Raw genomic sequence first — 22,128 nt, 5'->3', positions numbered from 1 at the left:
CTGGCTGCTTCCACACCTGTGCTTATCCCTTGGCGTGCAGAGGATGTTCCCAGTAGTCCAGGGCTGTTTGCAGCACTCAAGCAGCAGCAGAACAAGTAAACCCAGTTCCTCCTGGAGCTGCCTCAAGGGCTGTATAGAAAACTGAGGGCTTGGAAAACTGTGTCAGTCTCTGTGGGCAAAGCTCAAGAGTATCAGATCAAGCACTTGAAAAGACAGCGTTCTTCCTGTTGCAATCTGCATTGCAGAAGCTAAAAACTGAATTAAGGTAGTAAAACTCTGACAGCAGGAGCTTCACTGATGGGATGGGCTTGGCAAGGGCAATCCAAGCCCTCAGCAAACCCGTGTGAGTTACCCAGACTGTGCCACTTGCCAGAGCCTCCCGTCCATCCCAGTGCCGGCCCTGCCGCTTCCTCGCCTTCCTTTCCCATCAAGGCCTCTGCCTCACACCCACTGGGGACATTCTCCCCCCCAGAAGGTATTTCCTGGTTCAGCTGGGAGGGCTCTGGCACTGCTCTGTGCCAGTCCTGGAAAGGAGGTGTTTTGAATGAGGGACTCAGCTTTGGAAAAGCAGGGAGCTGCATGAGGGGAGAAATCCAGGTGAAGAGGATGGTGAGGAAAAGGTGGCCTGGAGCAATGCTCAGTCTCACGCAGGCAGCACGGCTTGGCGCCCCTGAGTCATGAGGCTCTTGCTGCACAAGCAGATGAGTCAGGGGAGCAGCAAACCAAACCAGATGTAGCTGATGGGTGTGAGTGGCTGCACTTGCTGGTTTTGGTCCAGCTGAAGTTACAAGGAATATGCTTGTGTGTGTGTGTGGTTATAAAATGTGCCACATGGCCTGTATCACAAGTGCAACATGCATGTGTGTGTGACTGGCTTACAGTCCACGAGGGCTGGAGAGTGTCAGAAATGTGAGGGTCAGGCCCAAATTTGAGAAGGAAAACCGTTTTTGCTGCTAATCTCATAACAGTTAAAATTAGTAATTTCCTCAGAAGCAAAATTTCGTGCTATTGCAGGCAAATGTCTCATTTCCTGGGATGTCACTGTCCCAAATCAGGAAGTCAAGCAGTGTTCTAACCCAGGAGCAAAGGCTGCTCTGACAAAAGCACCAGCTTTACTCCCAGCCCTTCCCAAGGTCACTGATGGAGCCAGTAATTGCAGCGTAGCTCTGCCCTACAGTGAACTGCTTTCCTGCCGGTAATTAATTTGCCTCTGTGGGAAGAATAAACTGAAGCTTGAGACAGTGAAATGTGATCGCTGCCCACTTACAAACCTTTCAGAAATGTCTCAACTCTCAGCTGAAATCAGGATCTTATAATTAGGTTATTGTTTTATTAATTAAGCATAGAGTACTAGATACCCACAGTGTGTGACGAGGATATGCGGGAGCTGTGCAGGGAAAGCGGAAGGGCAAAGCCTCTGGAAACCCTTTCCTTGTGTGTTACTGATGGACTTGGGTGCTTCCCAAGAGCTGCTCCTGCAAGGCTGGGAGCGTGCTCTGCGTGTAAGGCTTGTGCTGCTGTGGAACTGCAGCCGGCACAGGCTCTTTGTCAGGAAACTGAGGATGGGGAGCACCTGTAGGTTCCCTGTAATTTGTTCTGTGTCGTGTGGGTGAGCTGAGCAGCCAGGTACCATAGAGGGAAGCAGACTGCAAACGTCGTGCAACAGCAGGAGATGAGTGCACAAGCCTACCCAGATTGGAGATAAGACAGAAACTGGTAGAGTGTTTACTGGGTAAAGCACTTTTCTAGTTACAGCTGCATTTTCAGCGTTGAGATGAAACCATGCTTGGTCCCGGAGAAGCTGCCTGATGTCTCTGTGTGCCCTGAGGTCCCAGCTCCTGCAGGAAGCAGTGCGAGGCTGGATCCAGTCAGGCGTGGTGTGGACAGGTCTGTCAGCAGTGGCAGATGATTAAGTGAGGGCAAGCACGATTCCTGTCTCGGGTGTCAAAGTCCAGAGATCCATGAAGTGCCACGGATGCACACAAAGAGACGAGGAACAGCGCCCCACCCTCCTGAGTGCTGTTCCAGCCCTGCTGTGGGCAGCATTAAACATCCACGGGAGAAATGTCTGATAGTTACTAAACCACAGGAGCAGGATTAAGGATTTCTGGGATCTGTTCTGATTCGGCTGATACTGTGCTGTGTGATTTCCTAACTCCTTCCCTTGCAAGCTTTTCCTGCTTTGCATAGACTCCAGGGAGCCGAACAAACTGAGGGAGCCACATCACAACCTCAGTAAGTCTGGCTTTTTATGTTTATTAAAGATAATCCCAGTGCACGGGACAGGACAGTTTCAGCATGTCCATGCTGTCCAGAATGTGGGCCTTGTCTGCCTCTTCTCTCAGTAACATCATCATGATGCTGGAAAGGGAAGATGTGCCTCTGCTTGTTGCAGGGATCTGTAATTATGACACACAATTGTGCCTTTGAGCCGCCAGTGCACCCACTGCATTCCCAGGCTGCACTCCAGAGGTGCAGCCACTCCTCACGGGAGCGTTTGCAGTGGATCATGGCTGGTGAGCACTTCCTTGGCTCCCAAAGGTAAAATAATTTGCCACAAAAACGAAAATAATTCACACTGAGAATAGAGAAAATCTGTATGGAGAAACGATGTGGTTCTGTGCACCACGTGGGTAGATTTTTATGCAAAAAATAAACCAAAAAGCGGAATTGACCAAACCCAAAATTCTGTAGGAACCTTTGCTTGATCTATAAATATTTGTGCCAGGGTTCAGCCAAAATATTTTACAGTGGAAGGGAAGGTTTAAGGTTCCAAAGAAAGAATTCCTATGGAAGAGTCTTTTCAAGGGGAGGGGTTTATTGCTGTAGTTGAATTAGCCTTCAAAACCAGATTCTAATTATGTATTCTGGTTCTTGGAGAAATGGTGATGAGGCGGGACTGAGAACACCGCTCTGGAATGAGAATCTAAATGACAGAAAGCTGCCAGAACAACCTTTCTTTTAAACTGCACGGATGGAACCACAGAAATTCTGGTTTTCCAAACAACTGTGACATGTGATCTCAGAACCTTTCCTAAGCAGAAATATCTGAAAGGGCACAAAATAACATAGCGCCGTTGCTGCAATCGCAATTACAGGAAGAAATATTTATAGGGGAAGATGCTTGTGTCTGTCGTGAGCAGGAAATCCCTCTGATGGGCCACTCGATGCCCTCTTGCTCAGGAAGGCATTACTTGGACCAGGCTGCAGCTGGCGAGCTGCCAGCCCCGTGGTTTGGAGAGGGAGCTGACTCAGGACTTGGGAAACACCAGTGCTGCTGGCAGCCTGCTGATGGGGCGTGGGCCGGCAGCGCCGTGTCGCACGGCTTGGAAAGGGCGAGGTCCATGGCTAGGAAAGCCCCTGTTGCAGGTGTCTTTGCCCGCTGCTGGCAGTGATGGGTGGGAGTGCGGAGCAGTACATCCCCACTGGCTTCTGAAAAACCAGCCGCATTGATTTGATTCATCTTTTCAAGCGCGGCTCCACTGTGTTAGTGGCAAGCTGAACTGTGGCAGAATCCGCTCCCTGCGACGCTCAATCCAGTCCGGCGGCGCTCCACGCTCCCTGCAAGTTTCCCCCCAAGAACGGTGGGATTGCTCCGCTTGTTTTCCAGAAGGGGGAGGCCTCCGGCTGCGGCAGGCATCCTTGCGGGCAGGAACCACGCGCCGGGACTTCGGGGCTGCGCCGGCGGAGCATCCCCGGCTCGCCGAGGGGCGGGGAGGCGGCGGCTGCTGCCGGCTCCTCCCGGCGCTCCGGGCGGGGCCCGCCGTGCGCCCGCCCCGGAGCCCGAGCCGCCGGTCCCCGCTCGGCAGCGGCAGCAGCAGCCATGAAGTCGCTGTGTCTCGTCACCGTGGGGGTCTTGGCCATGACGCTGCTCATCGCCAGCATCTCCTTGCTGGTGGCGCACGTCTTCCAGACGGTGGTGGATCTGCAGGTGAAGCAGGTAAAAAGCATTGCCGCGTTCCCGTCTCGGTCCTTGTTTACCGGTTTATTCCTTCTGAAAATAGCCGAGGGAGGGGGCTGGCTCCCTGCTGGCAGCAGCTGTGGGTGAGCGGGCAGGAGCATCCCTGGGCCGTGAAACCTCTCTGCCCAGCACCATCCGGCTGGGCTGGGCCCAGAATGGAGCTCCGGCTGCGCTGGTCCCTGGGCTGGCTAAAAATTGGGTGAGAATGGGTAAAAAAGCCTCCTCTTGAGGCAGCTTTGCTGGCTGTGGGGCAGCAGCTGTAGCGAGGAGCCCTCTCCAGAGCAGCAGCACCCGAGGACAGCAGGGGGCACCTAAAGCGCCCCTTCTTTTTGTCATCTCTGTCATAAATTGCTTGCAGCTTTCAGACTTGTTCTGCTGCTCCATTTACTGGTGCCTCTGGAGCACGGCCAGGGGTGCTGCGGGCTGGAACACGTGGTGTCTCCCAGTTCTCCAGGCTGGGGGATGGCAGCCGGGCATTTCACCGTGGCGTTCCACACTTGGGGACACCCATCGTGGCCTTGCTGTGCGCGCAGAGGCCTGCACTGTTCCTGCTCTGCCGAGCTCTTGTTTCTCTCCCGGAGTGGCTCTGTGCATTTATCCAGTGAGAAGGGGCAGGTGTGTTAGTAACTCTCTTGGAATTCCTTTGTAAATGAACAGGTATTTATCGTCTTAGTTCTTATTCTCACAGAGAAACCAGGAAAGCTAACCAGTGAAGGGATTTGACCAGTGCTCTTGTCTAACTGGTGACCAGATCATCTGTGATCTCCTAAACCTACTGTTCTTCCCTCTGGGCTGTTGGCAGGGAGCATTTCCTGCCATGGAAGCTGCATTGTCTTAAATCAGTTTGGTGTGCCAAGTGCAGTTTTAGGTTGGCAGTGAGCTTACAGCAGGTTGTGGCCCTTGGAAGTGCAGCTCCATCCCTCTGGTCTTGGCTTTCCTTGGGAAGGAGCCTGCCCTCCTCTGCATCCCAGAAGTTGTACTTCCGAGTGTTCTTCCTGCTGTTATTGCCAGAGCAGGGGGGTGAAAGCAGTGGTTTGGTGCAGGACTGTCAGGAATTAGGGTGATCCTCCTTATGGGTATTATCTCCTGGCTGCTCCTTCCCTGGAACGGAGCCTTATGTAAGAGCAAGTTGGTATTCGCTCAGCAGGGCTTGCAGTAATGCAGGATAAAGTTTCCTGAGCTCAGTCTTTCCCCGCCTGCTGCTCTCCAGCTCCTGCTGGCACACATCTGGATTGCAGGGAGAGCTGCCAACTCCCTCAGGGCCTTCTCCAGGAGCCACACCCGCCCAGACTGGGGAAGCACAGCTCTGGGCCCCAAAGCAGGGTGCTCCCAGTCACTCTGCTGACCTGGCGTCTTTCCACATTTGCTTTATCCCACGTGAGCTTCCCTTCATTTGTGTGTAGCCTAGAGAGCTGCTGTCTCTTGTGTAACCACGTGTGTAGCCCAGAAAATCTTGTGCAAATAGACAAATCTCAGTTTGCCTCTGAAATGGGGCGAGACCTGAGCTTTTGCAAGGAGTTCCTGTTCCTTTGAGGGCTTTCCAGCCGTCCTGAGACGGAGCTGCCTGGCAGTTGGGGGCTGTCTTTGCAGGCTCAAGTGCAGCTGGAGTGGAAAGCCGCATTTTGGAACAGCTGAAGCACCTTTGTCTCCAAACACAGCACCTGGGAGCCGCTGAGGATGGCTCTGCTTTCACAGGGGCTTGTGTGCCACAGCCTTTCCAGCCAAAGGCAGGATCTGGGATACGGAGGAGGTGTGGGAAGAATGGGAATCCGACCTGCTGTAAGGCTTCACATCCCCTTGAAAATCAGTGGGCAGATGTGTTTGTGACAAGAATACTGGCAGCACTTTTCCCAGAAGGCATTCAGAATCTCGTCAACCTATTCTTTGCTCTTTCATTGTATTTTTGTGAACTAAACATGCCACCCCAATCAGATGGCCAAAACCCGTTTGTTAGCAGGGCCTAGCACCTGAAAGTCTCTATAGAGACTAATGGCAGAAAATCTACAGTGAACGAGGATGAATCTTCCCCGGGAGAAAGGCATTCCCAGCTGCCAGTGGTGTTTCCTGGTGCTCTCTGATGGGTAGATGCTGGAGTATTTACTGCCATAGGTGTGCAGGTTATGAGTACAGCCTAATATGCACACACAATCAATCTTGGAGCTGTGCTCCTGATTTCAAACTTGGAAGTCAGTCGGTCCTTTTGCCCAGGTGTTTCCTTCCTGCCACGTCCCTTACGCTGATCATCTGAGAAAACACTGATTCTTCAACCCCCCTGAAATTCCACTGGGCTTGTCGCCAGCCATCTCTCGAGCTGAGTTGGCTGGGATGTTTCAGGCCCAAAGGGACAAGGACGATGTTTTCTCCTTTGATTTAGCTGATGTATTGATCATTTATTTGCTGATGTTGTTTAATGCAAAATACTGGAGGCTCTCAGGAGAGTTTCGTGTGAAGGCCCAGCTGAAGGATCCGTTGGGAGGCTCCTTTGGGGCAGGGCATTCCCAAGGTGCAGGAGTAGAGAGGTCTGTTCATGTTGGTCTGAATGCTTCCCCCGTCACCTTAACAAGTTACAGTTGAACTCTGTCGTATATGAACGCAGAGAAGCGCATCTTTGAATCGAAACATTTAAGGGTTCCAGGAAAAAAAGGTAATTAAATTTTCTGTGAAGGTTTCAGGAATGTTCAGTACTATTTCCCACTCCCACCATCACTGCCAGTAGCAGTTATATTCGGGAGGGAAAGCTCCCTTTTTTATTTCCTGTGTGTAAAGCGCAGACCAGGCAAGGAAACAGCAGCAAATGAGAGAGCTGAGAGTTCAGGGCTGGCTGATAAATACAGGCAGCAGGAAGGATGCTTTGGAACACTGGAAATGAGCGTGGACTCCACTTGGAAAGGAGCAGCCCTGATGGCCTTGGAATATCATGTGATAGACTGAAATATCCCTGGTAACATTTGGTGAAAAATCAGAAGAGCTTACCACGTTTCATTATCCGACAGTTTTTGGGAGTCTCTCCGAATCCAGCTCAGAAGTTTGTGCGTCTGCGTTTGCTGTCGCTGTACAGAGCTATAAATAGACGCTTAATTTCTGTGGGAGATGCAAATTGTGCCGTGCAACCCAAGAAATAAATCTGGAATGAATATGACCAGCGAGTACTTGTGAATACAGAGATGAGTCTCCTTGGCATAAATCGTAAGAAAACAGGATCAAAAGCATCAGGCTGTGTAGAAAGTTGTATGTATGAGGTGTTGGTAGTTCCAGAGAGATGCTCCAGGCTCCTCAAATGTGACACGCATTAATTTTTAGTTGTGCACAGACTACGTGTGTTTTAATGCTACGGGGAGAAAAGCAAGCTGCAAGTGCAAAATGCCACCAGCTGGGCTGGCTCTCACTGCCTTTCAGCATTACTCCTGCAATGCCAAGCTCCTGCCAATAAGTTGTCTTTGAAACAGTCTTCTCTCTACCTCATCCTTCAAAACTGAAGTCTACACGGAGAGAAAACGTCTCCCTAAGTAGGCAGGCCAAGAATGAGTCCTGAGGCAACTGTGGCTGATAAGACCCCGTGAACACTGACCACGAGCTGGCAGCTGTCCAGCCTGCCCTGCTTCCGAGCTTCCACTCACAATATTCCACTTGTTTTCTCGGAAGAATAAAAAGGAACGAGTGTTGATGAGACCCATTTAATTGCAAATCATTGCCCCCCTCCTCCCTTTCTTCCGCCTACAGGTGATGTGGTTTTCCAAGACAGAGTAGTCTTTGTTTTTATTCCTGAAAATCCACTCTTGTGAGCCAGATTTCTCTGTGTGACCCCTGCAGCAGTTCCAGAGTTCTAACTACATGAGAAGCCTTGATTTTGATGGTGGGGATGCTTTATAGGTGGGGGTGAATTTCATCCAGAATGGGATAGTAATAAAGTGAGAGATGGAGACCCCTGTTAAGGAGCTCTGCATGTGACAGGTGTGGTTGTGACTTTCCCTGTAGCATGTATACACTGATAAGGGGTGTCACGGAGGTAGGGGGATTAGTGTTTCGTTTCTTAAGTGCTTCTGTTATAAAATAATGGTTTATAGCTTGGTTACAAAACAGACTGACGGACTGTGGGTCTGACGTTGCCGTAGGAAAGAAATTAAAGGCAGAGGGCAAACAATCTTTCCCCTTGGAAAGATTGGAAAGGGACAAATCCTAGAGTGCCTACGTGAAAGAAATTGGTCACTCACAATTTTCCTCACAGGCCACTGGAAAACAAAATCTAATTGCTTTGGAGACAGAATCTCACAGCTGCGTTGGAATCTGACGTTCTCGGGCAAAGAAATCATCGAGGCCAGGACTCTTTTGGCCTCCCACCATTGAGTCGTACTTTTATCTGTAATGTTGGCACGTTTTGTGGTGTCTGGCATCGGGTGGGGGTTTTTAGTGATGCGGGAAGGGAGACAGGACTGCTGAGTAATAACTGATCAGTCTCCGTTCTGGAAAACGTCAGGCAGAATTGCCTGTGGGGAGAAGTGGAGCTCCAAACCCACCGATGCTGCCCCTTGGCCTGTGGCCAGGAGAGCAGGTGCCTGGGCTGGTGGATACTGAGAGAGCTGCTTCCAGGTAAAGCAGATCTAGAACTGGGGCCTCAAGTCTTTCTGCCTGTGCCCGTTCCCAAGGCGTGGAATTCCTGTCTCTCCTGTCAGTATGGTGCAGCATGATAGCATTAGCAGCTGATGTGCCTTTCTCTTGTTTCAGGGAACAGTCTTGAAGAATGGCACGGAAACCTTTGAGGCCTGGGAGGACCCTCCCCCCCCAGTCTACATGCAGTTCTACTTCTTTAATGTAACAAACCCTTTGGAAGTGCTCCAAGGAGCTTCTCCTCTCGTAGAGGAAATAGGACCCTACACCTACAGGTAGGACCCTTTCAGGAGTTCCGCACTGCACGAAAACTGTGTGAGGAATCCAGGAGGCTTGGGATCCTGTTCTGGGAGAAAACCTAGGTGCCAGTGTGTCGGGGAGGGTTTATCCAGGGGAGCACGGTCACAGCCCACGCGGGCAGCGCTGACACTTGCAGCTGCTTTCGGACGAAGCCAGTGACTTCTGTCAGAATTTGGGCCAAGTTTTGCTGGGTTGCTGCTGTTCTTCACCTCTGAGCGCAGAGGAAGCTGATGCATCCTGGCCTGCTGTCTCGTGAGCTGGATGATGTTTGGGAGGATGGGGAGGGCAGTGTTGCACAAGAGTGTGACTCGCGCTCGCTCAGGAGTTGGTTCCTAGCTGGAGTTGCACCATCCACACAGGTAAAATGTGGCCAGGAAAATGCTTAGAGTGGTACTGAAAGGGTCTTCCTGAGCCAACCCTCACTGAAAAACCTGCTTAGGTTTTAAACCTATCCGTCATTTTTTACTGAGGGATTTACTAAAGTTGTGTGCAGTGTTAGATATTGTCCGGCTCCTAGAGCTGTCCTGTGTGGCACGGAGAGGTTTTAAAGTCACCTTACAAACAAGTTTTCCTTTGGAGCTGCGCTCTGCTCAGCTGCCTGCAGCCGTGTACACCAGGAGCAGGCCTGTGGCAGGAAGGGCTGTGGTCCTGGGAGTCCTGGCGTTATGAGGAAGTCTTATCACCACAAGGTGGCAAGAAAGGGGAGTCCTGACTGTCAGCCTCGCTCCTGGCCACACAGGCTCATCCACGCCGGGCACTGGCTCAGTGCCGGAAGGAGCTGTCTTTTCCTAAGCTGCAAAATTTTCAGAATCTCTTGGTGTTTGAATAAATGCTGGCAGGAGAGCGAGAGAGCCTTCGTGGGAGCCTTGCTTTCTGCATTATGGCTTGCCTTTCGGTTTCCTTCCTCCCACAGCTCAGCTTTGCTTCTCCCTCTGCCAACAATCCCCTCCCCGTCTCCTCTGCATTCCAGTCCTGCGTCTGTCGAGCCCTGGCAAACTCCATGTGGTACTTTGGCAAAATCCCTGCTCTTACATGAGCCAGTAGAGCTGGAGAAAAGATGATGCGCAAGCTCTCAAGGTCCCAAGCTTTCCTTCAGGTGTGTGTAGCGTAACGCTGGGCATTGGTCAGCAATGTGTTCTGTGTCAGGAAGATCAGCAGCTCCAGGGTTCCCAGAGCTGCAGGGAGCCACAGAGGCTGATATCCAGTTCTCTTTGCCAGCTTCTCCTTTTCCCCTTCCTTAGCTCCGAGTCTCTCCTGGGTGTCACACGCAGCCTGGTTTGGGAGGCTGCACCTTGTCCAGGAAGGAGCTCAGCAGGCTGGACGGGGCTGGGCCCATCCCTGCCCCAGGGGAGGCCCGGCCCGAGCCGCTGGTTTGCTGGGAGAGCCTTTCCCTGCATCCCGCGCCGCGGGCTGGCTGCGAGTGGGTCCCCGACGCCGGCCCTCCCTGCAGTGTTCTTGGCGGGACAGGGAGGGAAGGAAGGAGGCTGCCCATTCCAGTTGCTTCTGGCTCGTTTGCTTAGCCTGATTCTGGCATGTCTGGGCAGGATTCCCCCGTGCTCTGCTCTGTCTGATAGAGGAAGAAGGAAGAGTTAGGAAGCAGAGAGCTCTCTTATCAGCGCACTCGGTAAGCCTCGCCTGGCCGTGGGTGCGGCAGGGAGGAGGCATGTGGGAGCACAGGGAGCAGGGAAGGATGTTCCAGCCACGCTGCAGCCAGGGAAGAAACGTCCAGCTGCTTTCACAGGCCCCGTGCAGCAAAGCATTGAAGGCTCGTTTGGCCTCAGCTCGTGGCAGAACACCTGAAATGCCTTAACATGAAGCGCATGGCTCTGTGTTTTTGTAAAACAGGGTGTTTGGGGAGCGAATTGGGCCGGGCAAGCAGAGGGAAAAAATGCAGTTAGTGACGGGGAGAAGGTGGGAGGGCTCAAGAGTCTCCTCCTGCAGCTCAGAGTTGTCACCAGCATACACTGTAAAGCACTTGAGCAGAGTCTGTAACAAAAACTTAGTAGTGCCGGTGTTTTTAAATCTTGGAAGTTGAGCTGGCAGCATGTAAAATAAGTAATTACAAAGTGCAAACTTCTTATCTGCCCAAGCCTGCTGAGTCCCTAAGAACACTGGAATATTCTCCGGTCTTGCACACATTTTCAACCTTTTTAACTCTAACATCTTAGAGCCTCCTATTCATATCCCTCATCAGGGAGTATTATTTTCCTCTCCAGAGCCGGAGAGGTGTCTCAGGTTACTCCTGGCCTATTTCAGGAAGGCATTTCACAGCTGTCCGTTTCCATCCCCGCAGTTCCAGCACTGGGGTATAAAATAGATCGCAGTCCAATAGGCCCTCGCTAAGTCAAGCTGGAAGTGTTGCCCACACCAAAATGTTCCTGGGTGGCAGGGGTGCTGGGGAGTGGTAGAGACACTGTTTGGGTAAGGAATATGGGAAGTGGCTGGTTTCTAACAACTCTAGGTTCACAGGCCTTTCCAGTTTGCTTTAAAGCAATGTGGAAGCTGAGCCAGAGCAATGCAGCCCGTTGTGAGGCTGCATTACTGGCGGGTCCAGCGCAGCCAGGACAGAATCTCGATCCGAACCGAATGCGGAACATCAGAGTTCAACATCTGGCAGAACAATTCTCCCTCGTGTCTTGCGACTTGACGTTTTCCCAGGCGGATGTGAAAGTCAACAGCCTGCTGAGTCACTGCAGGCCGAGGAAATGGGGAATTTCACCTCCTGTGTGTGCCAGGTGGTGAGCAGCCCGCCTGCCATTTCCCTTTCGGGGTTCGCTGGAGACACGTGTGTGTCAGCCTGTCCTGCACCACCGCAGAATCCCGGCTGGTGAAGTGCTAATGGCATAACGAAAATGGAGCTCTGTGCTCCTGACATGTGTTCCAGGGTAATTAGGGTCTGACTTTCTCGTCAGGCCAGCGGGTAGCATTTGATGTTCCTTGCCAATTGGACTGGTTTGTCAGCTATCCTGAGTTTTATCTTGCTGTCTGAGTGCTTAGGCAGGAACAGCAGCAACCTCCCAGGCCTTGGGTAGTGAACAGCAAAAATTCAGCTGAATTTCTGTTGTGCCTGGATTCCTGCTTGAGAATTAAAGGAGAAGAACTGAAACAGGGCTTGTCCTGTGCTCATGCCACAGGGAAGCCCTAGTGCCAAGTGCTCTGAAGCCAGCAGAAAGAGTCTGGTGGGTTCCTAGGTCAGGCCTATCGTACATGCAGCCTGCTTCTTTCTGGGAGTGAATTTTGCCTTCAGCAGAGGCAAAAGTTTAATTTTCAAACTGGACTTCAAGGGCAGTCTCATATACGGTGCCTCTAAATCCTTCTGAGCCGTCTGAAATTGTTGTCCTTCCTTTGAGGTTTTTAAAGATGAGGCAAGAATACGAAGTGCAATTAACACCCAGGGTGGTATTTTTGGAAACACCCTGCGAGGTCTGACTCAGTTCACACTGACACAGTGAGGATTTTGTGTCAGTGAATGAATCTACTTCCAAAGAACTGAGAACGCCACCCTTTATGTGCTCTTAGCAGTAGAGCTGCAATTAATGCTGTGTCTACTTGTTTAGCTTGATTAGGGAACAAGCTCTTGTCTTTCAGGGAATACAGGCCAAGAGTGCACATCCAGTTTTTGGACAACGGAACCAAAGTGTCTGCTCTAAACCCAAAGACTTATGTCTTTGAACCTCAGAAGTCAGTGGGAGATCCTGAAGTGGACCTGATCAGGACAATAAATATTCCTGCAGTGGTGAGTTCTCTTTCATTCCTGCTTGGAATTCATCCTGACACACTTCAGAAGGAGCAGCGTGTTGCTTCATCCTGACTCTCCCTTTGTGGTAGATAACTGCGATGGAAGAACAGGAGAGGCAGCTCATGTCCTGGGCAGATGCTGCTCTCAGTTTGGGGCTGCACTGTTGGGAGAGGCTTATTTTGTTCCTCCCTGTCCTCACGCTTCTGCGGTGTTAGCGCTTTCCTCTGATGCTACGAGATCACAACTCTGCAGGGACAAGGGGAAATCAGGCCTGCTGGGCTTCCACGAGTCAGTGAAACCAGGGAGTTAGTGATGTCAAATGCCTGGGAGGAACTCTGGCTTCTGCGTGAGGGAGTTGGGAATGCTTGGGGTTGTTTTGTCAAAATCGGAGAAGCTGCCTCCAAGTCTGCTCCTCAAACCAGAAACAAACCACGGCAGAGCAGTTCCAGGCAGAGCTGGATGAAAAGGACCTCTCAGAGTATTAAAGTCAGAAATGCACCCTCGGACTGCGCTAGGTAAAAGAGAGTCTCATGGTGAGCTGACCATTACTTTGGTCTTACACTGGGATAGCATGAGAGCGAGCAGATGCAGAGCTGTCACGGCTGCCAGAGGCAGTCAGGCTGTACTCAAGTACCTGGGGGCATGATTCAGCCTTTACTCTCCACCCTGGTTTAGTTTCAGTTGCAGGGTACCTTCATTTCTACCGTACCCCCAGCATTTCCAAAAATGCCTGAGTTTACGAATGCGTACAGAAACGCCCTGGATGTAGTAGTAGATAGGACTCAGGCTGCTGAAAGTTGCAGACAATACAGACAGTGTGTTTTCAGTTCCTCCCAGGCGTCTCGTGGTGGTAAGGATTATCTCTCCTTCAGGTTTTTGGCTGCGATGTACTGTAACAGGGAGTATGAGAGGAACCACAGGTTGGTTAGCCCCAAAGAAATGCCCTCCTTTTGTTATGACCTCTTAAAAGCCCTGTTGGAAGCCCACTTGTCAGTTGGAAAGGAAATAAGCGCTACTAGTGTTTGAATTTTGGGGAAATGAACGTGCGGTGGTGGAAGGTGTCTGTGATCATTTCTTCCCCGGTAACCCTGACCATTGCTCCCTCATTCCAATGCCCTGGCAGACTGCCATGGAGTGGACCAGGTCAACCCCCCTGCAGTTTGCCACGGAGGTGCTGCTGCTTCTGTACCAGGAGTCCCTGTTCACTGTCCGCAGCGTGCACGAGCTGCTCTGGGGCTACAGGGACAGGCTGCTGTCCACCATCCACGTCCTGCATCCCGAGATCGATCCCGTCTTCGGGCTCTTCAGCAAGGTAACTGGGTCTGGGTTTCTTGATCTTCTTTTCTGTTAGAGCCGGGATTAAATGCTCGAGAGGTGGATTCCATGTTCGGACTCAGATGTTTGTTCACTCTTACCTGTAGTACAGTCTCACAAGGCGTGAGTTCTAGTTACCAAGGTGGAAAATGGCTCTGTCTCTATCTCTCTACAAGGTCTTTTAAGCACAAACTGTCCAGATAAGAAATGACACCTAAATTATTTTTACTTTTAACCAAATTACCAACCACCCGTGGCCTGCGATGTGGACTTTTCTACCCAATTACAAAACACCACCCAGACCCGTGAAGAAGAAGGTGAAAAAGAAGAACTCAGCCTGCCCCCTAATTGTCCATCTTGCTTTATATACGTTACTATAGTCTGAAACCTTAAACTCTAAGTTTTCCAGCCTGTGATATCACACGCTTCTATTCAAACTACACACCCATAATCCCAGTGCTACCAGTCTATTTTGGAAGCCTCCTCCACGGCCTCAGGTCCAATGCAGCTTTTTCTTGGGGGTCAGTGCCTGTGAGCACAGAAAGTCTGGAATTCTCAGTGCCCAGGGCTCCAACACACACCTGCTGGTGCTTTCCCTGGGGAATGGTGGCACTGCTACAGGGTGTGCCTGGACTGAGCCAGGAGGTGGGAATAGCAAAGGGGTGCTCCCTCTTCAGTTTAGCTGCATCTAGGCACTGAATGGATCAGCTTTCCGAGGACAACCCCCTCCACTCCTGCCTGTGCTTGCTTGAATAACATGGACTTCACGGAGCCAGTTGTGCAAACTGCTAGAAAAATGTCCTGTTTTCCTTCGTAATTGACTGAAACTGGATGTTACTTCTGTGCTGGAGCCATTCCTGACTTGCACAGTGTTTCTGGTCATTGCGTGTCATTTTGGTCTGGTGGGAATCTTTGCTTCCTGGAGATGTCTGCAGTGCTGAGGTTATTTCTGTGGGGTTGTCTTCTTCCTGAGGGCTTTTTATTCTGAGGCAGCTCTCAAACGGAGAAAAGGCTCGTCTGGTGTGTGGAGTTCAGTGAACTGCACAGGTCTGTGGGGCAGGACGGGTGGAGCCACTGATAGCTCCTGTATCTGTTTGCAGATGAACGGAACTGATGATGGAGAGTATGTTTTCCTGAGTGGGGAAACGAACTACCTGAACTTCTCCAGGATTGTGGAGTGGAAAGGAAAAGAGTAAGTTTTCCAGTGTACTGTTGCCTCTGTCAGAATCTGCCCCTCGCTTGCCTGGTGCCAGTTTAAAGAGAGTGCAAGTGCAACCCGTTTCAATCCCTTTTCTTGTTGGCAGGGCTGAGGCAGGAGGAATTGGCACTGTACAGGTCCGATTCCCATTTGCTTTGGCCGGGAGCTGGCATTGCCTGGCTGCTGCTTGGATATCTTTTAGCCCTCGCTCTCTCTGCTTCCCTTTCTTCAGGTCCTTGAGCTGGTGGACAACAGAGGCATGTAACATGATCAACGGCACAGATGGGACATCCTTTCACCCGCTGATCAGCAAAGATGAGAAAATTTACATATTTTCTTCCGATTTCTGCAGGTAAGGAGAAGACAGTGGCACTCGGGCTTCAAAGCAGAGCGTTTATGTCCGTTCCTCTTGAGATGTCATGTTAGGCTGGTGGTTCTCCTGTGGTTTCATTTAGCGGTCGCAGTGTTCTGCATTTATTCGTGGTGGGAAGGATGAGAGTTAGGGGAAAAAAACCCCTCCCAATCTGCAGTTAAGGATGTGTTATTTGAGAATGAAGATTTGGAAGAAAACTGCAAGGACAGACTGGACTGCAAGGCGAGTAACGAGGGGAATGGAAGGATTTATATGAACTTTCCTTAAGCTTCTTTCCTCCAAAGTCTTCCTCTGTGCTGTGCGTTTTTAGAGAACCCAGGTTGCCCTCTGCAGAGCTCCATGACTTCACATGATGCTGTCTGAAGCGTACCAAGGAAATCCTGGTGTTTCCTTCCTTACGTAACACCTTGTCTCCCCCCTTGCTGATTTCCCAGCGTGTGAAGAACAAGACTGACCTGAAATTATTTGAATCAGTACAGACGTGTGTTAGGCTGAATTCAGGACGTGCTGAATTCAGATTGTCCCGTCCTCCACGGCCACGTTCCTTTCCTGGTCCCTCTCAGCAGAGGTACCAGCACTCACACAACGTGCAGCAATGACATGGGGCCAGTCTGTTCTGTGCAGCAGCAGGATGACGAGATGTGTGCTTGCCGATCAGAGCCCATTAAATTCCAGTCAGAAAGCAGTGGGAATGCAAACCGGGGCAGACACGCTGGCAGCAGCAGTGCAGCTGGGGTCGGCGTGTGCCGCAGCCTGACGCGCCTGGCTCTGCTCTGCTTCCCTGCAGGTCCCTGTTCCTGGTGTACGACAGCTCCGGAGCCGTGGCCGGGGTGCCCGCGTTCCGCTTCGTGCCCTCCTCCATGGTGTTTGCCAACACCTCGGTGAACCCGGCCAACGCTGGCTTCTGCGTGCCCGCCGGGAACTGCCCCGGCACCGGCGTGCTCAACGTCAGCGTCTGCAGGCAGGGTACGGGCCAGCCGCGGGCGGGGGGCTTGGCCCAGGGGTGGGGGGTTTGCAGCTCCACAGGGGCCTCTTCCCTTCTCTGTAAACGGCTCAGAGCTGTGAGGTCCTCCAAGGCTTCCCCGAGTCCCGCTCGGCCTTTGTTTTTTCCTTTTTTTTCTTGCTGATGGCTCGGTGTTTTCGCATTCCAGGTGCTCCGATATTCCTGTCAGCTCCACATTTTTACCAGGCAGATCCAAAGTTTGTGGAGGACATACAGGGCATGCATCCCAGAAAAGAATACCATGAGACATTTCTAGATATCAATCCTGTAAGTGCAGCCTTTTTTCAAGGGATCTATGGGTGAACGGATCCAGGCACCTGGGCTTAGGCCATCTCCTTGGATGGTGTGTATTGGCGTAGTCCCGTTGACCTCAAGGAATCTGTAGTGGTTCCATGATGCTGGATGGAGTGGGAGATCCCTTTGGGTCAGCTGTCCTGTCCCTGTCCCCTCCCAGCGTCTCACACACCCACTGGCAGGGCAGTGTGAGAAATGGAAAAGGCCTGGAGCTGTGCAAGCGCCGCTCAGCAATCACTGGAACATCCCTGGGTAACCCACGCTGTTTTCATCACGGTTCCAAAACACAGCCCGATACCAGCTACCGTGGAGAAAATTAATTCTCTCCCGGCTAAAACCAGTACAGCCGTGATCCCTACACCCCCGCGAACAAATGTGGGTTGATGAAAAGAGCACAGTCACAACCTGCCTGGTTTACAGAAACAGTGCTCTGACTCATCGGGCTGTTATGTGCAGCTAAAGCGGGAGGAAATTCCACAGCTCCTCTCCTAAGGTCCAGTGCAGATCCTGCTGTGTGGTGTGTACCAGGTTCTTCCTGCTTTCTCACAGTTCTCATTCTTTCACCTTCACTGATTTTTTTTAACGCTGATCTCTTTTATTCCCCAGCTGACAGGGCTCGTCTTGCAGGCAGCCAAGCGGATGCAGGTCAACGTTCACGTCCAAAAATTACCTGAATTTTTGTGAGTGTTCTCTGCCGCTGGGTGGAGTCTCGTATCCACGCTGATATTCAGCACGATTTTTTTTTTCTGCAGTGTTCCGTTTCTCACGGAATATGGGTTGGAGAGAGCAAGTGTGAGAGAGAGAGAAGTCCCCCAGTTCTAAGGGGCAGTGTGCTCCCCTCTCACAGATCAAGCAGATTCTGTAGTTCCATCTGCAGGGTAAAAAATGCCGTGTGGTAGCCGCTCCTCCTGATGTTTATTGGCAAAGCTTGGCTGAATAACTACAACAGAAGCATTTTATCTGCCCAGTCTCCTTGGGAGACGCAGTGGTGTTCTTCAGGCTTGTTTCCCAGAGCCCAGGAGCTGTCACGGTAACACAGCTCCTGCCTGAGCCAGGATTCCACGTGTGCCAACTGTTGGGGGATTTTTGCTGCTGTGCCCATGTTGGTTGGACAATAGCTGCTGTGTTTTACAAATAGCAGTAACCTTCAACATCAGCTTAGCTCAATTCCTGCCGCCTGGCACAAATCTGTCCTTCAGTTGCTAATGAGCCCTGGGTGGATCCCTGTCTTTCACTGCCCACCAAGTCCCGAAATACGCCCCGCTCCCCAGCCAGAATTTATCCACCTGTGAGATCCAGATTGTCCTGCTCCAGCAGGGACGTGAAAATCCACAGCCAAAAGGAACAGCCCAGAGGTTTTTTAGGGACGCTTTCCTTGTTCATTGTTCTGGTATAATCTGTCTTCACAACCCTCGGGTGGAAAAATTCCAAAACCCATAATTTTATTTTTTTTTTTTTATTTCCACGCAGTGAAACCGGCAACATCCGAACGCTGATTTTCCCAGTGATGTATATAAATGAGGTAAATAGTTTCGCTGTGTCTTTCCAGCATTGTGGCATGTAAATGCTTGCAGAAATACCCTCTGGGCTAGCCAGAAGAGAAAATGCTGGTTTTCTTGTGGTTTGTACAGCGGTAGGTACATGTTGCTGTTTCTTAACTAACACCCTCCTGCTGCTTGTTGTAGTGTTAAGTACAGTCCTGCCAAACACTCTCAGTCAGACACTCCTTTTAAACTCAAAGGCCATGAGGAAAAGGGGGGCTCAGACAGAGGCAGGACTTCAGGAGATCACACCTTTTTTTGAGCCTTCTGTTGTGAATATTCCTGTGCTGTAGTTGGATCTCTGAATCAATTGGTATTAACCCATTCCTAGAGCAAAAGTTAAAAATCCCTGTTTTCCTTTGAAATACAGTCTGGGCGATCCCTCTGCCCCCTGGAAGAATTTTAGGGGGGGAAGTATGTCAGGAAGCAGTGGTGGAGAGTTGTGGGAGTGTTGTTTCCCTGCCCTTCACAAAAGTGATCCTACAGAAAGCAAAGTAATAAATAAACTGTATTTTTTTTTTCCTCATCATCTCTCTCTGCTCCAGAGTGTTCTGATTGATGAAGCATCTGCCAGCAAACTCCGGCACGTCCTGCTGGAAGCCAGTGTTGTGACTGGGATCCCCTTTGTAATCATGGCTCTGGGGATTGTGTTTGGGATTGTTTTCATTGTGCTGGCGTGCAGGTCCCAGGGGACAACTGAAGAGGTAAGCAGATCTTGGATTTGACTTTTCTTGCTGTCCATCTGCCTGCATTTGATTTTATTTTTTTTTTTAATGGTTGATTTTACTTTTTGGTGTCCTTCTGCACGTGTTTTTATGTTGTTTTTGTTGGGAATGACCTTTCTAGGGAGGGGAAGCTTTAATAGACTCAGAATAAACGCGCCAAAGCAAAGGAGCGGAGTTAATCTGAGAAGCCTGGTAAGGCAGGCCCTGTCTCTGTGCCCAATTCCCTTGCCAACGGTAGTGAAATAAATCAGCCTGTCTAGAGGACCCTGAAGGATAAGATGCAAAAACTCCACCATATTTGAGCACAGATTTAGTTGGTGTCAGTGTTCTCAGTAGAAGAGCTGCTTTGTGCCAGTGGATCGTTTTCCAGAATCATAATGCAGATTTGTGTGGCTGAGGATGAATTGCACCAGCAGCCAGCAGGAAATACTCTGCAGTATTGTCTGTTTACAGGACAGCCTGCCAATCTGTTTATGGGAAGTTCTGTCCCAAGATGACACGCTGGCATTAAGGTCCCTGTCAGAGCAAAAGCTGGCGCCAATGTTTCACCACAACAGGGTTCCGATGGCACCAAGCGTGGAGCCTTTGGTTAGAGGAATAGCCTGGGTTCTCTAGGAGGCTGTTTTCTCCTCATAGTTGCCGTGGCCTTGCTGTGCTCTCGTGTGTCTGGTGTTCCCTAAATGCTGTCTTGCAACTTCCCTCCGTGCCTGGGGCATCCCTCTGGATCAGTGGGTCCCGCTGCCATCCCATCCCCATGGGACTGTACAGGAGAGACGCCTCTCCCTCTCCTCCCCAGCCTGCCGGTGTTGTCGGCAGCTCGGCCAGGCTGTCAGTCTGTCGCACTACCCAAGGCCTGTCCCGGGAATTCCTGCCCCACCCGTCGTGCACAGCTTCAAACCAGCTCTCTAGGACGTGCTGGAACACTCTACAGGGGTCAAAACGACAAAGGGGCACCCGCGTTCCGTGGCTTTCCTGCTTTGCTTTTTGTTGCTTTTCCTGCAGACAGAGGTAATCCGGCAGTCTGCGGCTCTTCTTGTGATCCCTGGGTGCTTCTGGCCTTCCCTCCTGTGCCAGGGGCTACAGCAGGTCCCTGCCCAAGCTTCCACCCACCCTCTGGTGCTTTCCTAGTGCAGCGCTGGCTCTCTTAGAGGGAATTGTCCTTTCCTTTTCCCTGCTTGGAGTCTAGGCAGCCCAGCTTCCCACGCTGGAAGGTCTCTCACGGCCATGTTTAACTTGCTGTGGTTTTGTTCTTCCAGAGCACAGAAGAAGAGAGGTCCCCACTCATCAGGACGTCTTAGTAGATTTTCTTTACCCTGTGAGCTTGGAGAATAAACAATTAGAGCTGACCCAACACCAACTGTCCCCTGTGGAGACGCAGTCGTGTCCGGCATCACTTTTGGTGGGACCGAGGTGGAAGGGAATCTGCACTGTCAGCCAGGGAGGAGACTTTTTTTCTCGCCAGCTACGTTACAACTTTCAAACTCCATTTTAAAACTGCTCCAGAGCCTGCTTTTCTCACCCCTGCCCTCTTTGTACCCACACTGGCAGCCAGAGAGGATCATAACCGCTGGATGGGCGCCCACAGGCCGGCCTGATTCCCTGCAGGAACGACACGGGTGGTGTTTGCCAATGGCTGTGGCAATGTGGACGTCCTTCTGGGAACACAGCGGGCTCCTGGATGGCCCCGGGACAGGGACGCGCTTCCCGTGGGCCCAGAGGCGTCCTGTCCGTAACGTGTTGTGTGTCCTTACTCCGGCGTGCACCAAGTGTTCGTTACTCGTGTCCTTGGTCCTGTCACAGCACGCGCGTGCAACTAATCCAGCCCAGAGCGAAGCTTTGTGCGGCGGCTGCAGCTCCGGGTGGAACCGAGGCCGCGGCTGGAAGTGCTTTTCCACGCAGACCACCTCGCTGTTCCCACTCTGCTTGCTAGCCAGGCTTTTACCCTTCAGGTGTGGGGTTTGTTCTGCAGCTAAAGGCACCACAGCTCAGCCGTGTTCCCGGGGTGGAGGGGACAAAGCCATTGGGTGGTGGTGTGGGGGTTTGCTGGGAATGCGGACTTGGCATGTTTGGGATGAGAGCACCCCTCCGTGTTATGGACAGGGTCCTGAGAAACTCCTGACACTTTTTTTACTCGTCAAGCAGAAACTTGTGTTAACAGTCACAAAGGTTCTTCTCCCCTTTCCCAATTAAAAGAATATTCTCATCGAGGAATGTTTCCGTGAGATAGTGAAATGTGTTTTTGCAGCGTGTAGTTGTCTTCTAAAGAGGGGCATTGGGGATGGCATTGCTTGGGCTTGGTTTGGGGCCTTTTTCCTGGCTGCTGCTTTGGTTTCCTCCCTGTGAGGATGGTGAGGCCCTTGAATGGATTCCCCAGAGAAGCTGCGGCTGCCCCCGGATCCCTGGAAGTGTCCAAGGCCCGGTTGGACTGGGCTTGGAGCAGCCTGGGATAGTGGAAGGTGCCCTGCCCAGTGCAGGGGCAGAGGAGGATGGGCTTTGAGGTGCCTTCCACACCAAACCCTCCTGGGGTTCTGTGACAGCACTGTCACCCTTTCTCCCTGTTCCCCCCAGATGTCGTTTTCTGGGAATAACCCTGGGAGAACGCTTTGGGGACTGGCTTTGCTCTGCTTTTCACAGCATGGTGGGATACTTCGGCTGCAGCCGCCACGGCAGTGTGTCCAGAGAGGGAAGACTCCACGACCTCCCTCATGGGCAGCTCCCTCATGCCTCACTCTTGGAAGGAAGCCCTTCCTCGTGGATGTGGGATGCCCGTGGGAGCCGTCACTGGGAAGAAGCTGTGTGATGTCCCTTCCAGGCAGCGGGGACAGCCAAAGGAACGGGGGCGCTGCGGTCCCAGCGTTGGGGAATGCAGGGCACGGCCCCGAGCGGATGCCGGGAAGGGGAGACCGTCTGCTGGGGTGAGCTCAGCCTCGGCTCCCAGCGACCCGGAGCTGAGAGTATTTTCCTTCGCGCGAGCCTTTACAATCCCTGTTTAGCGCAAAGCAAGACATTTCCCCCCGATACTCGGGGAAGAGCCGTTTGGCTTTATTCTCCTTTTTTTTCCCTGTGTCCCCGGGA

The 22,128-nt window shown here is 51.6% G+C and overlaps 1 protein-coding gene across 2 annotated transcripts; it reads left to right on the top strand.

The window, feature by feature from the left end:
• The first annotated feature begins 3,779 nt into the window (after window positions 1-3,779).
• Window positions 3,780-21,260, top strand: SCARB2 (scavenger receptor class B member 2). Of its 2 annotated transcripts, XM_066184745.1 has the most exons (13): window positions 3,780-3,940; window positions 8,684-8,841; window positions 12,455-12,602; window positions 13,729-13,917; window positions 15,020-15,111; window positions 15,350-15,469; window positions 16,278-16,456; window positions 16,642-16,760; window positions 17,394-17,467; window positions 18,258-18,309; window positions 18,874-19,032; window positions 19,175-19,245; window positions 20,310-21,260. In XM_066184745.1, exons 1-12 carry the CDS (start codon window positions 3,824-3,826, stop codon window positions 19,202-19,204), a joined length of 1,437 nt encoding a protein of 478 aa, XP_066040842.1. In that variant the 5' UTR covers window positions 3,780-3,823; the 3' UTR covers window positions 19,205-19,245; window positions 20,310-21,260. The 2 variants fall into 2 exon arrangements, with proteins under 2 accessions (XP_066040842.1, XP_066040843.1); XM_066184746.1 differs by lacking the exon at window positions 19,175-19,245 and having other exon boundaries at window positions 3,786-3,940.
• Window positions 21,261-22,128: the final 868 nt, after the last annotated feature.

The sequence above is a fragment of the Chamaea fasciata genome, unplaced genomic scaffold, assembly GCF_029207755.1.
Source record: "Chamaea fasciata isolate MVZ Bird 193981 ecotype frontalis unplaced genomic scaffold, bChaFas1.0.hap1 SCAF_6, whole genome shotgun sequence".
In the NCBI taxonomy this organism is placed as follows: domain Eukaryota; kingdom Metazoa; phylum Chordata; class Aves; order Passeriformes; family Sylviidae; genus Chamaea; species Chamaea fasciata.
This window is presented reverse-complemented; position numbering and strand designations above follow the sequence as displayed.

Coding starts and splice junctions, on each gene's coding strand:
- SCARB2 (XM_066184746.1), top strand. CDS start 3,824: ATGAAGTCGCTGTGTCTCGTCACCGTGGGGGTCTTGGCCATGACGCTG. Junction 8,842..12,454: donor ATAGGACCCTACACCTACAG/GTAGGACCCTTT, acceptor CTTGTCTTTCAG/GGAATACAGGCCAAGAGTGC. Junction 13,918..15,019: donor TCTTCGGGCTCTTCAGCAAG/GTAACTGGGTCT, acceptor ATCTGTTTGCAG/ATGAACGGAACTGATGATGG.